The sequence below is a fragment of the Primulina eburnea genome, chromosome 10 (assembly GCF_022965805.1).
Source record: "Primulina eburnea isolate SZY01 chromosome 10, ASM2296580v1, whole genome shotgun sequence".
Lineage (NCBI taxonomy): Eukaryota > Viridiplantae > Streptophyta > Magnoliopsida > Lamiales > Gesneriaceae > Primulina > Primulina eburnea.
In genome coordinates this window covers 33,664,843-33,680,441 of record NC_133110.1, presented here as the reverse complement: position 1 = coordinate 33,680,441, position 15,599 = coordinate 33,664,843, and the positions used below count along the sequence as shown (strand labels likewise).

Here is a 15,599-nt window from a genome sequence, read left to right as displayed (position 1 = left end):
AAAAATTAAAAAGAAAAAATGGGTCAACACCAAATAATAATTAATTATATGCACATAATAATACGTCTACATAAATATATATTTTGATGATTGTATTTGTTTTTACTAAAAAAATTTGTCGTATTTTAAGTGGGTAAGAGGTGGGGGCCAATTTCCAATGATGGTCATGTTCAACTTTCCTCACAAATTTTATTTATAATAATAATAATATATTATAGACATCTAAAATTATTTTGTTTCCTTCGAATCTACAAATTGAATTCATTTTAAAAAATATACAAATTGACTAAGTTTGCATATTAATTAGTAAAAGCTCTTTATTTTTTAATTAAAATATCTAATTTTTATAAACGTAAGTAAATAAAAAAATTTAGCTACTATATTGGGTTTTATAACTAGATAAATCATAAAAAAAAAGTAGTATTTAAAAAACTAAAGATTTTTAAATAAAATTATGATACATTTATTTTTTTTATTAAATAATGTTCTTATATTTTTGAAAACCTTGAAACATATAAAAATATAGATACGACAATTTATTTATAATGAAAAGAAATTTGAACGTAAAAGAGTGGATCGTGTCTAAGTGGTGGGCCCATTCGTCACGATGCATTAGTTGGCCACGTGATCTGGGAGGCGGATGTGGTAGGCATACTTTTTTAATCACGTGACTCCCCCGGGTTACACGGACTATTGGCCACGTAGCACTCTTTATATATATTTATATATATATATATATATATATTTCAGGAATTGTATTTTGTGAGACAGATCTCTTATTTGGTTATCCATGAAAAAATATTGTTTTTTATGTTAAAAGTATTATTTTTCATTGTGAATACCAGTAGAGTTGACATGTCTCACAGATAAAGATTCGTGAGAACGTCTACAAGAGACCTACTCGTTCATAAATTCTCCATTTTTAAAATCCAGCAAATTTATTCATTTTCTTGAAAAAAAACAAACCCAAGCACTTATTTCGATACGTGAGTAAACCTATGAGCTAACTTAGTAACCTGCAAACTATGTTTGTCAGATAAATCGTATTAGACAAGTCTGATGCGATAGACTCGATTCATAATGTGTTGATAAAAGATATAAAAATCCTAACCATTAACTAAGCATTCACATGTTTTATCAACTTGAACATTCAATATGGGCCAAATCCAAATAAATTTATCTCATTTGTAAGATGTTTTGAACCTAAATTTTAATAAGACATATTTTTAAAAATAATTAATTTTACATATGGATTTTTTTTAAAAAAAATTTTAGAATGGGTTGTGCTAATGCAATTTATCCGTTGGACAAGTTAACTTGCCTGAAATGAAAAGTAATACTTTTGAAAAAAAAATAATAATATTTTTCATGGATCGAATCAGATAGATTATCTGTGTCACAAAATTGATCTGTGAGACGATCTCATGAGAATTTTGTGCTACCGTATTATTAAGAAGGAGATTCATATAATAACTACTTTCGGTTATTATAATAACCGGAGTGTTAAAGCTGGATTAGTGAGATTATATTATCCTAATCAAGACACAGCATATAATAATTGTTAACTGATCCCAAAGCTGATACCTTAAGCAAAGAATGTTAATGGCTAGCGGGGAAGAATCTTGCATTTTCTTAATTAAATTAATCACCATACTTAATTAATTAAATTAATCAATTTTGTCATTTAATTAAAAGTCGCAGCATAACAAATCATTGAATCCTGCCATGTGCTGTGTTTGAATATGATTAAACGATCGTGGCATAGAGACGCTTTTGCTTTAACCATGGTTATGGAACATATATATGGGATCAGCCGGCCTCGATTCGACTCCGTCTCGCCCCGCCGAGATGTCGCCTAGGTTCTATCCTCATTGTGCATGCGTTCCATGAAACAATATTAGATCGTTTTGATATCACAATGTGTAAAATAAAGAAAACTATATCGCATAGTTTGGTACATGAGATAAGGGAGTGATTGATAAATAATCATGCTTATCCCATGTTTGGTGTCTTTTTAAAAAGCTCATGATAATATCATGAGCCCTTGATAATTAATTTTTTAGAAGGATAAAATGTCCCTTCTATTATGTGTGATAATTTTAATATAATAATAAAATACACTATAAATGACTTAATTACTTTCAATTTATAAATAATTTTTATAAATATATGCTAGTAGGTAGAAATTAAAATCAAATAAATATTTTATTTTTATTTTTTTAAATGATTTTTATTAATTTTTATATATTATATAATATGATAATTATATAAATAAATTCGATATAATTATATAAATAATTTTTATAAATCACAATAAAATTATTAGTATCATTCGATTAACCTTAAAAATTGATATTTGACTTGACTAACAAAATTAAGAGCTCAATTATCATATTATATAATATATAAAATTAGGTAAAAATAAATAAATCATGCAAGGACTGTCGGCGCATGAACAAATAAAAAATATGAACTCGGACAACAAATTTGAAATTATAAAATTTATTATGATAATGTTAATTTTGTCATTACAATCTAATATATAAATTTAATCACTCTTATTAAAATCATACCAAACATAAAATATAATATTCTACATCTTATTTATCCTTAACTTATTCATATATTATATATCACATGTTTATCTATCACGTGTACCAAACTATGCTTATGTGTTTGGACAATTTTTTTGTAAATTTTTGCAAAATTATTTTAAAAAAGTATGTTTTTCAAGTATAATTTTTCAAGAATAGTTGAGAGGTGTTTTTTTTTCTGTGTTTTTAGTCAATTTTTATATATAAAAAAACCGACTGTAAAAAGTTTTAATTTAATAGTTATTCAAAAACATATTTATTCTCGAAACAACTTCAAAAATTAAATTTTTAAAACTAAAAACGTGTTATAATTACTTGTCTAAATAGAGTCGATGAACCATGCATATCGTAGCAATTAGCTAGCCAGTCTGTTTGAGCTAACCTACGGTATAGACATTAACGTGAAAGCTTACCTTAATTGTCGGATAAACAAACAATTAATTTTCAAGCATGCTTTCCTTTATTAATTAAACATTTGTCATTAACTAATTGGCTAATCAAAATAGTCCACAAAAAAATGCAAATTTTTTCAACAAAAAGTGTCAATTCTCGATTATCTTAATCTCCTTCGCCTTCCACTTTTTCCTTTTCAATATATTTATTCTACTTAAAAATGTATATATGGTTGTAAGTTGTAATATCCCCTTTTTCGAGAATTATATTAGGAGTAGGTTTTTTGTGAGATGGTCTCACGAATTTTTATCTGTGAGACGAGTTAACCCTACCGATATTCACAATAAAAAGTAATACTCTTAGCAATTATAAAAAATAGTATTTTTCATGGATGACCTAAATAAGAGATCTGTCTCATAAAATACAACCCATGAAACTGTCTTACACAAGTTTTTACTATTATATTATTATTCAGTTTATCTGATTTAACGTGATTTACAAATTATTATATTAGATTGGATGTTCACTCTGTCCATATCAAAGAGTAAAGAGCTGTTTGCTCGTCATACAAATATTATTAAATACAAATTTTAATATTAATTATTTAATATATTTTTTTAAAAAAATAATTCGAATTAGAAGAGAGAGACTGAAGAGTGAGATCACGTGGGCGAGGAAGGTCCCCCGTTTTGCTGAAAGGGCAATGCAACTCACACTCGAAAGGCTTGCACCACCACGTGACCTTTCTTCCTTTATTACCAACATCAAAATTTTTTTTATAACTAAAATAATAAATTTTATTATCATATAATTAGAATATAATACTTTTCGATGTTTCAATTTGTAATGCCCAAGAATTTGATTAACGTAATCTGAGATGATTTATCGACGATGAACGGATGTGAATATAGTTGGACCACTCCGAGACCAGATTGGTTAACACATATGCATTATGTGATTTTCGGGCAGAATTGTTGGCGCCCGAGCGGTAGAAAGAGACCGCCCGAGCGCCAGTGTTCATCAAACATACGTCGCGGGCAGAAGATGTGGCGCCCGGGCGGTAGATTATTACCGCCCGAGCGCCAAAGGTGCAATCGGTAACGCTTGAGCCGAGAGGGCCGCGCTCGAGCGGTACATTTTTACCGCTCGAGCGCCGACCGAGATTTAAGAAAAAGTGACACGTTTCTCCAACATGCAGCTTGTGATATATATATGTATATCCCTCGAAATTCCTCAGAAATCGAGGAAGGAAGTCGAGAATCTTTCAAAGAAATATCCTTACGCCTTTTCTGAAAAATCCGCCCGTCCGATTTTGAATCCGACTTCGGTATTGAGTTCCTATCGACGTAGGCTACGACTGGACGTAAGTTTTACTACGTTTTGACATGCTTTGAAATTATGATATTGTCAGAATTGAATGGAACTCATATATGTTGCTCTTGACATATTAGACTGTAGTAGCCCGAATTCCAAATTGGGTAATTAACGGATTAATGGTAATTAAGAAGGTTTTATGTGTAATTTTGACCGTGGTCATGATCGGACGGACCGAAGATGGTTCGGTAGCACCGAAGCGTTCGGACGGTCCGAAGGTGGTTCGGTGGATCCGATCATGAGGTGTCAAGAGTTGATCGACACGTCAGTTTGCATGCACGTTCGGACGATCCGAAGTGTAGGTTCGGAGGATCCGATCATGAGGTGTCAAGAGCCGGTGGACACGTAGGAGTTCGGACGTTCCGAAGTATGTTCGGTGGATCCGAACATAGCCTATAAATAGTGCTCGGAATTCCTCATTTTGGTATTGACATTTTTGAGATTGAGTCTTTTAGTGAGAGATTTGGAAGGTTTCTAGGGTTAGTTGTTGGTCGAGCGATAGCCAAGAGCTGCCAGGATTGGTAGCGTAGCGACGCCGGAGTTTCGAGGCAATCGACATCAAAGGGCTGTCGACGGACGAAGGCTTGTGCTAGACCTGATTAGCGGTGGTTGCATAAGGCTAGGCTTGCTGTGATAGAGGTACGAAAGTACTATCCGAGATATCCTGGTTGAGTATACATTCTTATATGTGTTGCATGATTATGTGGTGCATTGTTACATGTCATATGATGCATGCTATTATGTCACGAGTATTGATGCATATTGCATATCATGTTGAGCCGTATCTCCTTCGAGATAGCCTATACTGTTGAGCTGTATCTCTTTCGAGATAAGCTATATCTTGTGGGACCGCTCAGCCCTGTCTTGTCTTGTGGACGCATGGACACCGAGAGTACACAGTGGCCGACGGGTCGGGAGGGCTTCGGTGATCCGGGACATTTTAGGTCCACGTCTGTTCTTGTAGTGGATGCAGTGACCCAGAGGTGTACCGCGCGGCACTATCCACTTGGCGCCTCTAGACTGAGCATTTTGAGATCCTTTGTTACTCCTGTTTCTTGACCACCCTGGTATCATATCATAGCATGTGCATTTCATATAAGTTTGTATACTCATGCTTTTGTACTGGGCGTTCTTATCGCTCACGTCCTCGGTTTTTGTTTATCTTGGACACCCCATTCCCACGGGGCAGGCCTCAGGTTGGACAGCTCAGGAGGAGCAGGAGGAGGACAGTGAGTAGCTGGTTGATTTAGTTTATCGGTATTGTTTTGATTCGATTTGGTTGTACTGAATATTTTATTCTTAGTTATTTTGGACTTCAGTTGGGTTGTACTATTAGTTGTTGACTTTTTCCGCTGTTATCTCTGATTATTGTTAATTAAGTTAATCGCATGCTTAGTTCTTGATTAGTAGGTGATTCTGGAACGGGTCACTACATAGACATCATAGAATCGAAGTCAGATTAAGAAACGGACTGATTATGAAATTGTTATGATTTTCAGAGTTGATATGATATCAGAATTGAGTTGTATTGATTATGAGATATTAGAATTAATATCTGATTGATATGGTTTTGTTGGGTATATTGATATTATACCGTTATGCCATCGATATTGAATTTGGTTAAGTATTGAGCAGAACAGAGTTGATTCGAGTGGTGTATTGATATTATACTCCTCGATATTGTTCTTGTCAGATTGAGTATTGACAGGCTTGGGGTTTGAGACTTCGACAGAGCCAGAGTATCAGAAAGAAAGGTATAAATTAATGTTGAGTTGGGATTGCACAACTCGAGTGAGGTTTGACTCGAGTCTCCCTAAATCACATACTTTTATTTATTGCATTGATATTTGCAATTGATAAGATTGATAATTGTAGCCTATTGATTATAGCTACTGCATGAGATGACTACTGATTCGCTAGTCATTGACTGAATGGTTTAGATACTGAATGCATGTAGTGATTACTGAGTCGTGAGTCATAGGTTGATTCGCCTAGTCACCGGCTGATTCGTCTGGTTATAGACTGATTCTTCTATTTATTGGCTGATTCGCCTAATTATAGCTGATTCGCTATATTTTGACTGATTCGTCTAAACTTAAGCTGATTCGCTTAATTACAGGCTGATTCGTCTGGTTATTGGCTGATTCGCCTAATTATTGACTGATTCGTCAAGTCTGCGGCTGATTCGCCCAGACACTGGATATATGAATTATATCGATGCCGTTTAGGGATTGAGTCATTCCTATCGACTGAGATTCGGTATAGTTATCATTATTCAGACATCGGGATCCCTAGGATAGAGTTGAGTCGAGTCTGAGACGACATGTCAGTTGAGTTGAGTCTGAGATGACGCGTCGGTTGAGTTGAGTCGGATATGACAAGATGATTTACATTGTTTATATAATTCATGATTATTGAATGTTTGATATGGATTTATGTTTCTGATTTGAGACAGGTTATGAATACTTCTTATATGCTTTCGTATATGCTTTTATATGATTGCATGTATACATTGTTTATACTGGGATATTCATATCTCACCGGAGTATCCGGCTGTTGTCTTGTTTTGTATGTGTGCATGACAACAGGTGGGGCTGGATCAGGGTCAAGAAGAGGATGAGAGAAGATAGATAGCGTGGAGATCCGGGCTTTGCAGCAACTTAGGATTCAGCTTTGATATATAGTTGAACCTAGTTTAATTGTGTAGATAACACAAGATTTGTATGTTCATGTTTAATATGTAATTTGAGTAAATTACATTACGTTTCCGCTTTGTATTGTAAAAAAAAAAAAAAAATTTAGACCCTGTTTTATAATTGATTAATTAGTCTCAATGATGATTAAGAACATGATTAGCGTCCGGGTCCCCACACAATTTCACATGAAAATTTCAAAAAATTCAAATTTATATTTTATTGAGTTTTAATAATGATCGCTATTAGAAGAACGATTGATCGATGATCGATGCTTAAAAGATCGAATTAACATATTTATTTTTACTTATAACTTTTTGTAAATCCACAAATTTTTTATCTTAATTACAAATTTTAATTATTTAGGTTTGTGGAAGAAAACTCGTGGATATCTTTGCTTTGTTGTTGAAAACTCTAGCTGCTGAAATTTGGAATGAAATAACATTTGTCCTGGTTACTTAGCGTTTACCGTGGACATAATAACAATATGTTGCGATTGAATCACCGTACTTACCTATGATGTATTTTGAAATTTTGGTTGTATGTTAAAATAAAAATCAAAACGAAAATATTTAAATCTTATTTTTCAAATAATTATAATAATATAGTGACAAAAAATAGTAGGAAAAATTATTGATGGGGATGTGTGATCCAATCATGGTATTTGTGTTAAAATTTTGTTGTTAATGTCAACGGGTTCAACTGTTGTTAAGTAAGCTTTCAAATGTAGCTTCTCTTATCCCCACGTGACATGCTAATCTAACCCAATCCATTAAATCATGTCATTACAATCTATTTATTTGCCTATAATATATTTATATAAATCAAATATTGAATGTGATTGTGAACTTGTATGTTCAATTATAGGGTTTTTTTCAAAATTAGTTTTTTTTTAAAAAAATTAAGTTCAAAAATAAGATAGATTGTGGAGTTTTGGAAAATTGAGGGAAAAAACTACCATCAATAGCGGACTTTGCAACATTTTTTGAAGTGTCTACCACTAATAACAGATAACTCCGCAAAATTGCAACGTTCAAGCTGTCATGTGATAGCAGCCAAAAACAAACATGGTTTTTTTTCATCATTATTATTATTTATTAAATTTGAACTCATGTCTTATTAATAAAAGCATATTCCAAATTTCATCGCATTTTTTATATTATTTTTAATAAAAGCTAAAACATAAATACGCTAAAAAAATGCACATTATATATATATATATATATATATATATATATATATATGAATTATTCTAATTTAAAATACGTACAAAACAAAAAAAAAATAATTATATTTACCTAAAACTTTTAAGAGTGGGTCTTATGTGAGACCGTCTCACGGATACTAATCTGTGAGACGGGTCAACCCTACCCATATTCACAATAAAAAGTAATACTAAAGGTGTGTTTGGTTGAGTGGATTAAATAAGGATAGATTAATAGTCAAATACTTATCGTTAAAATTTTAAGTTGTTTTAATAATCATTTTGACCCGATTTAAGATCCAATTTTATGGATAACTATTTGATTAATAAAATTGGATATTAAACCGGGTCAAAATGATTATTAAAACATCTTAAAATTGTAACGATGAATATTTGACTATTAATCTATCCTTATTTAATCCACTCAACCAAACACACCCTTAGTATAAAAAATTATATTTTTTCATGGATTATTCAAATAAGAGATTTGTCTCACAAATTCGACCCATGAAACCGTCTCATACAAGTTTTTGCCAACTTTTAAATAATTGTAGCCCAATCGGATTCATAGAAATTATGTTTTAGGTTGTACTAAAAGAAAAACCTTTGAATGGCTCGGATTCCCACGAGATTTAGCTTCAGTAAATAACGAGTATTAATCGGGATCACCAAAATATTATTAAAATATTCGCCAACGCCGTTAATTAACGCCGTCTCCTCCTAACGGCAACAACTCCCACCCCCCCTCTCCAAAACAGAGAACGGTGAACAAAAAGCTCTGTCCTTCCACTCTCTCTGTGTGTATATATATATATAGAAGAAGAAAAAATTTCTCGCCATCTTGGGAAGGAAGAAGCTTGAGCGAGAGATTTATCGGTTTCTCTCTCCTTGTTCTATCCAGCACGGTTTTCTCCTTCTCCTTTCCGGGTGTTGGGGAATTGTGTTGTTTCGAACTGGGCCTACCAGCAATCTGAGAAAGTTCTTGTTTGGGATCGCTTTCATCTTACATTTTTGGAATTTTGGAGAATCTGGAGCTGAATTATGCGTTGTTCGCCTTAATTGCGATTCTGGGTATGCGTCTTTTTGTCTCCAGCTTTTCCTTTTTCTCCATCTTTCTTCTGCTTGGTTCGATCTTTTTTCGGTGTTTCAACTGCTACGTTATGAGTTCCATCGTTTTTCGAGTGTGTTCAGTGATTGTGAGAATAACGGCTGAGTTCTTACCTGCAGATTAGGTGAAGAAGCGGACAAAGAATGGAGTAATGAACTGAATTGTCCGATGTGAGATTTGAGCTGGATTCTCCCGGCGATGTATTCACATGGAATTTTCGCCGTGAATGCTTGTACGATTTCCACCGTGCAGACGGATCTGATTTAGGTCTCACCTTTACGCTTGAATTCCGAACTACCAGTTCGAAAGGATTTCGGACTCATTTCCGTTTATCTGGTCGAGAAATTACCGTCAATTTAGCTGAATTTCGGTTCACTGCACATGGAATTGCCTCGGCCCAGAGCTTATGAAACGGAAGGTAAAAAAAACATCTCCTGATTAAAAATTCTTGTTTTGATTTGAATCAGCGTATATATTTTTCATTTTGTTCATGTATGCAAGAAAAGAATCATTATGGAATCCTGTAACTGATGGGAATATGATTTGTGTTATATGACCAGGTAGAGAGGCAACCCAAGATTTTCTTTCACTGTACTCGTCCTCTTCCCCAGTCCAACAAGATCCAACACCTCAACAGGGTAAAAATTATTTGATCTCCTCATGCAGAAATCCCATCAGAATCTATCTTTTTAAAAATATTATTATTATTCCAGCAGAAAAGTCACTGTGTTTCTTGGAAGTTGTGAAGATTATCGTTCGTCTTTAGACCAGCAAGTTTTTCTTGATTTTTTGTTCGTTCTAATTCTCTTATATTTCGAGGTGGGAGGAAAAACGATATAAAGAATGAAAGAACAAAGAAAACCTGAATCGCAGATAACAATTTGCTAGATTGGGGACTGTTAAAACTTGCATGATTGTGGGTTGGGAAGAGGAAATGTCTGATGGCAACCCACGAGTGCCGCAGTTAATGTACCCGTGACCAGGGGCGGAGGGATATGTGGGGCTGGGTTGGGCTCCAGCCCCACCTAATTTTTTTTTTTAAAAAATTTAATATAGTTTATTTTAAAAATTTTATTGATTAGCCCAACCTAATTTTAAAAAAAAAATTAAATATAGTTTATTTTAAAAAATTTATTGATTAGCCCCAAAATCCAATCTATTTTTTCTCTTTTTTTCACTTGTTTGATACCTTATCTCTATTATTTTCTTTCAAACTATCACAATTTTCATTACTTCAAATGGTCGTAACTTCATCATCGATCGCCATTTTTCAAAATCGACTGTAGATTCGGAAAACCCACGGCATAAGCTTTCTTTTAATACCAAAATTTCGAAGTTTCTTTGTCGTCTTGTAATCAGCCGTCGTCCATCGGTCGCCGTTTTCACTGAAAATCATGAGGAAATCTTACTGTAAAGACTTTCTACCGTTCGTTATTGTAGTTCTTAGTTAGATTTTGAATTTTAAAGGTAATTTCATATTTTAGTGTTTCGAAATTTGGGTATTTTGGTTTTTTTGGATTTCGATAATTGAGATATATTAAATTGTTGATTGTAAGTAATATATTTGAGCCGATTGATGTTATTTATAATTTTTGAGAATTTATTTAAGCATTATTTTGAATTTCCAGATTTTATATTGGGGATTGTCGATTTTTAATGTTGATTATTTATTATTTGGATGTTTAGATGCTATAGAAAATATTTATGCGAATTTATGGAATTTTGTAGGAATTGTTGAAAAATTTAGAATTGCGTAAATAGGATTTTCCAACTTATAAGTCAGGAACCTACGATTTGATTGACAGGTGATTTATATATTTTTATCTACGTCGTTTACTTAGTTATCGAATATGATATATTTATTTAATTTACAGGTTGGTTCGTCTTGTTTTAACTCTCCCTAACAAAATGGAAGCATATTTTTTCGGATATTCTATTGTAATCTACATCGAACGATATTTGGTTGAAAAAATTGATACCGATATAATAATTAATGAGTTTTATTCTAAGAAGAATCGAAGAGCACAACTTCAGTAGTGTTTTAGCTCCATGTTTTTGAAAGTATTAAATTTTAAATACTTTTGTTCTATGTTTTCTTGAAGTCAATGTTTACATATTTTTTATTTTAAATTTTTTATTTAATTATTTATTTTATTAAATTCCATATGGGACGGAGCCAGCCCCAGGTAATTTTGAATCCTGGCTCCGCCCCTGCCCGTGACCCCATTGGCGTACGTTAGAAATCGGCTTCTTTGTGTTCGTGGGTGGGCCATCGCATTGATAGGCTTACATTTCATTTCAAATTAAAAAAGGGTGAGGTTAGGACTTAGCTGCTCCACTCCCTTTGGGCATTTTGGACAATTTTCTTTTAGTCTCTTCTTCCACGATTCATCCTGTTCGAATGATTGGTAATCATGGTATAGAATCAAGACCCGGAATTTTGTCTGGGCATATCATATTTTGGATGTGGAATTTATATTAAAATAAATATAAAACGTATCGGCGGACTCATATGTTCACTCTTAACGGACTAGATCGTCATGCTGAAAAAGAACACATAACTTCAGTTTATATGTTGCTAGGCAGGAAAATGGGCTTCATCTGGATGTTCTCCATGTGTTTAAAATGAGATCTTTCTACTTAGCAAATTGATGCCGGATATAAAAATTCTTCTATATATATATTTTTTAATTCAAGAACCACCTTTCGATCTGTCCCTCTCATCTTGCTTAACCATCATCACTGTAATCGCAAACGGCAGGTGGCTACCTTGAAACTCATGACTTCTTACGACCACTGGAACGAGTCGGGAATAATGGGACAAAAGAGGAAAACAAAGTTGAAATGAGTGTCGTCGATAAGCTTCCACCGCCAGCAGCGAAGCATCTTCTTCCTGGTGGAATTGACACGTACAGCATCTCTTATTTTAACCAAAGAGGTTTGAAGCACGAAGGAGAAGGAAGCTTATATACGATGCAGGCAAGTAGTGCCACGAGAAATGATGATAACTCAAACAGCAGTTCTCACACGGGGAGTGGTTTCACACTGTGGAATGAATCTGCAGTTAAAAAGGGAAAGACAGGGAAGGAGAATTTTTCTGCACAAAGACAAGTGCAAGGTAACCCGTTTATTTCTGGAATCTGGACACGGGGATGAACGATAGGCTCTTGCAGTGGAAATAGAGCTTAGTTCATGCATGCAAATATGGTATCAAGTAACATCTTTTTAGCTGTGTGCAATCCATAGTGGATAATCCATTGATTTTTAACCAACCCTTTTCATGATGTTTCAAGGGTCACAAAACACAATGCGCCAAGTTAAAATTGAATTATTTCGTTGTTTGACTTGGCATTGTATTTTTGTGACCCTTCAAACATCATGAAAAGGGTTGGTTAAAAATTTTATTCCCTTAACCTCGGAATGCTAGCTCCGCCCTGATGGTACCTACTCTTGGAAAGTTCCTAGTAATGAATAGGGTTTATAAAATGCTTGGCTTGAGGTATCAGCCTTACCATTTCAATTTTGGGTTGGAACTTTCGTTTTAAATCAAGCCTCAAGCTTCTCAAGAAGTCATGCAGCTACATGATCAAGAACTGCCATTTATATTCCACCGGAAAGCTGCAATTTCATTTTCATAGTTTCCTAGTCCTGAACATGGACAAGTTGCAAGTTATCTCAGATTCTCGACTATGGGATGAATTAGAGAATTTTCTCTCTTTTAAGCTATAGAAATTTCTTATCGGACGCTTTAAGTTTAATTTTTCAGAACTTGGCCTAACTGAATGTCAGGGATTGTCCCTTTCATCTGTTTGCAGCGATCTTCATGTTGTGCTAATGACGAAATTTTAAGACTTTGCACTTTCATGATCTATGTCTCAAAAATTGATTAATTTTTTGCAGAAGCAGGTCTGAATATGGTGGGAGGACAATGGATACCAGCGTTGGAAAGGCCATCACAATCATCTTCTAACAATAAGCATAACACCACAACCTTGGGCTCTTTCTCGTCCTCTCAGTCAGTAATTTTTGTTTATCCATTTTCATTTACTTTTAAATGTATTAGTAGTATCAAGAATATATGTTTTTATCTAGTTTCCATCTTTTTTTGAAGTCCTCTATGAACTTTTGCTGTCATTTTGTAGGCCAGCATCATCTCAGAAGAACTACAGTTTCATGAGTATGATAAAGTCAGCTGAAAATGATCAAAAGGAGTGTGACGATGATAACGTCAAAGATTTCATTATGAAGAAAGTGCCTTCATTTCAACCAAAAGGTCTCTTTTATTGTGTATATTGGTCATGGACTCCCAAGTCCTTGTGTTTGCATTTATGATTAGATTAAATTTCGCAGGTAATTTGGCAGTAAAAATTGAAGCCAGGACCATAGATCAGAAGCCTAATACACCTCGTTCAAAACACTCAGCAACTGAGCAACGTAGGAGAAGCAAGATTAATGACAGGCATGTCTATGAACACTCAAACTTCAAACTTAAGCATGTTGGCATCCAATTATGTATTCATGATTTTATCTCTAGTTTGTATGATAATCTTCCTGCGTAACACAGATTTCAAAATCTGAGGGAGATCGTTCCTAACAGTGACCAGAAGAGAGACAAGGCATCGTTCTTATTAGAGGTAGTTGGAGATCGTAAAATAAAATTTGTTTCTAAAATAAGATATATATATGATTCTTGACTTTATAAATTGAAGTTCACAATATATTTGCAGGTTATTGAGTACATTCAGTTCTTGCAAGAAAAAGTAAACAAATATGAAAGTTCGTACAGTGTCTGGAATCACGAAACATCCAAGATCATACAAAGAGTAAGCTTATATTTTTTAAGACTGTATTATTTTGATTTCTTGGATACAATATTTTTTCTATAATTCGGATTATTGTAAGTTTGATGCTTAATTTATTTAATATGTAGCATTTGCATTTTAAAAAAAATACTCACTTTGCTTATAGCTTGATTGCAAGAATCTATTGTCGACCCTCTTATCATTTGCAACCAAAGAAAATAAATTAGTAATTTCATTTCACTTGTAAACAGAGGAACTGTCATATGGGTGAAGGTGGTGTTGATCATTCACAATGGGCGAACAATGGTTCAGGCCCAGCTTCAGCATTAGCTGCGAGGTTTGAGGAGAATAAGATCCGAGTTTCCCCTGCTATGCCAATCAATGGACAAAATGTAGTTGAATCGGACATAAGTACTGCTACAACGTTCAAAGAAAAGGCTCAGCAGCCTGGATTAACTTCTAAGGCAGCACCGGTTCATCCACCAATGCAACCAAGCATCTTCAATTTAGGGAGAACAAGCGCTGTAGCTTCGCCACTCTCACCGCAACAAGCATCAGATATGAATAAAACAACATCATGGATCCCATCTCACGTTCTTCAGAACAGATCATGTACAGATTACTGGACCAGAGATAAGCTGAAAGACCAGGATTTGGCCATTGAAAGTGGTACTATTAGCATCTCAAGTGCCTATTCACAGAGGTGAGCCTCTTAGTTCTGATAGCGTGGCTTTCTATGATTTGGTGATAACCACATGAGTTTGTTGTATCGAACAGGTTGTTGAGTACACTTAATCTAGCGTTACAGGAATCAGGAATCGATCTTTCTCAGGCCAGCATCTCGGTGCAGATTGATCTGGGAAAGAGATCTAACTGTGCTAATTCTTCCACGTCCGCTGTCAAGGTTAGGTGTTTGGCCACCTTATTCCGTAGTCTTAGGAACAAAAATTATCTTATCCTACTGCTTTGCTCTTCATGCCATAAATTTCGAATTCTCGCACATTTTGCAGCAGGACAATGTTCCACGAGATGCATGTATGGAGGATGAATTCGGCCAAGCTTTAAAGAGGCTTAAAACTATCTGAACTGAATCCTAATGCAAATGTAACAGTACAGTAATATTCTTTTGTGCTTTTATTTTTTTTTCCTTTTCCATCTTGACAAAGAGAACCTCCTAACCTGATATCAGGAGCTGATGTACATATATTTTTGTGTATCTATATTTATTTCCCAGGAGTCTTGGGGATGCACAGATTCTCCAAGCACAAAATTTATCATTATACACTACCTTTAATATTATTATTTTTATTAACTACTATTATTATCAGTATCTATTTTGTTGTAACATTGACAAACCCTTCTTTCTGTTTCAAGTTCTAAATATGAAGTCTCCAATATTTGTCTGCAGTGTGAGTTTACATTTACATATTC

General features: G+C 34.1%; 1 protein-coding gene across 3 annotated transcripts; it reads left to right on the top strand.

The window, feature by feature from the left end:
- Positions 1-9,028: 9,028 nt before the first annotated feature.
- Positions 9,029-15,564, top strand: LOC140803319 (transcription factor BIM1-like). 3 transcript variants are annotated; one of them, XM_073159155.1, is made up of 12 exons: positions 9,029-9,329; positions 9,486-9,784; positions 9,927-10,004; positions 12,128-12,484; positions 13,273-13,381; positions 13,509-13,639; positions 13,717-13,825; positions 13,931-14,000; positions 14,094-14,189; positions 14,420-14,871; positions 14,946-15,072; positions 15,179-15,564. In XM_073159155.1, the coding sequence occupies exons 2-12, from the start codon at positions 9,748-9,750 to the stop codon at positions 15,251-15,253; spliced, it is 1,641 nt and encodes a 546-aa protein (XP_073015256.1). In that variant the 5' UTR covers positions 9,029-9,329; positions 9,486-9,747; the 3' UTR covers positions 15,254-15,564. The 3 variants fall into 3 exon arrangements, with proteins under 3 accessions (XP_073015256.1, XP_073015255.1, XP_073015254.1); XM_073159154.1 differs by having other exon boundaries at positions 9,030-9,329; positions 13,267-13,381; positions 15,182-15,564; XM_073159153.1 differs by having other exon boundaries at positions 9,031-9,329; positions 13,267-13,381.
- Positions 15,565-15,599: the final 35 nt, after the last annotated feature.

What these genes read in the sequence shown, in the direction of transcription:
- LOC140803319 (XM_073159153.1), top strand. Translation starts at nt 9,748, where the DNA reads ATGGAATTGCCTCGGCCCAGAGCTTATGAAACGGAAG. An exon ending in GCCTTCATTTCAACCAAAAG is followed by an intron (nt 13,640 to 13,716) that starts GTCTCTTTTATT and finishes TAAATTTCGCAG; the next exon opens with GTAATTTGGCAGTAAAAATT. An exon ending in AGGCATCGTTCTTATTAGAG is followed by an intron (nt 14,001 to 14,093) that starts GTAGTTGGAGAT and finishes ATATATTTGCAG; the next exon opens with GTTATTGAGTACATTCAGTT.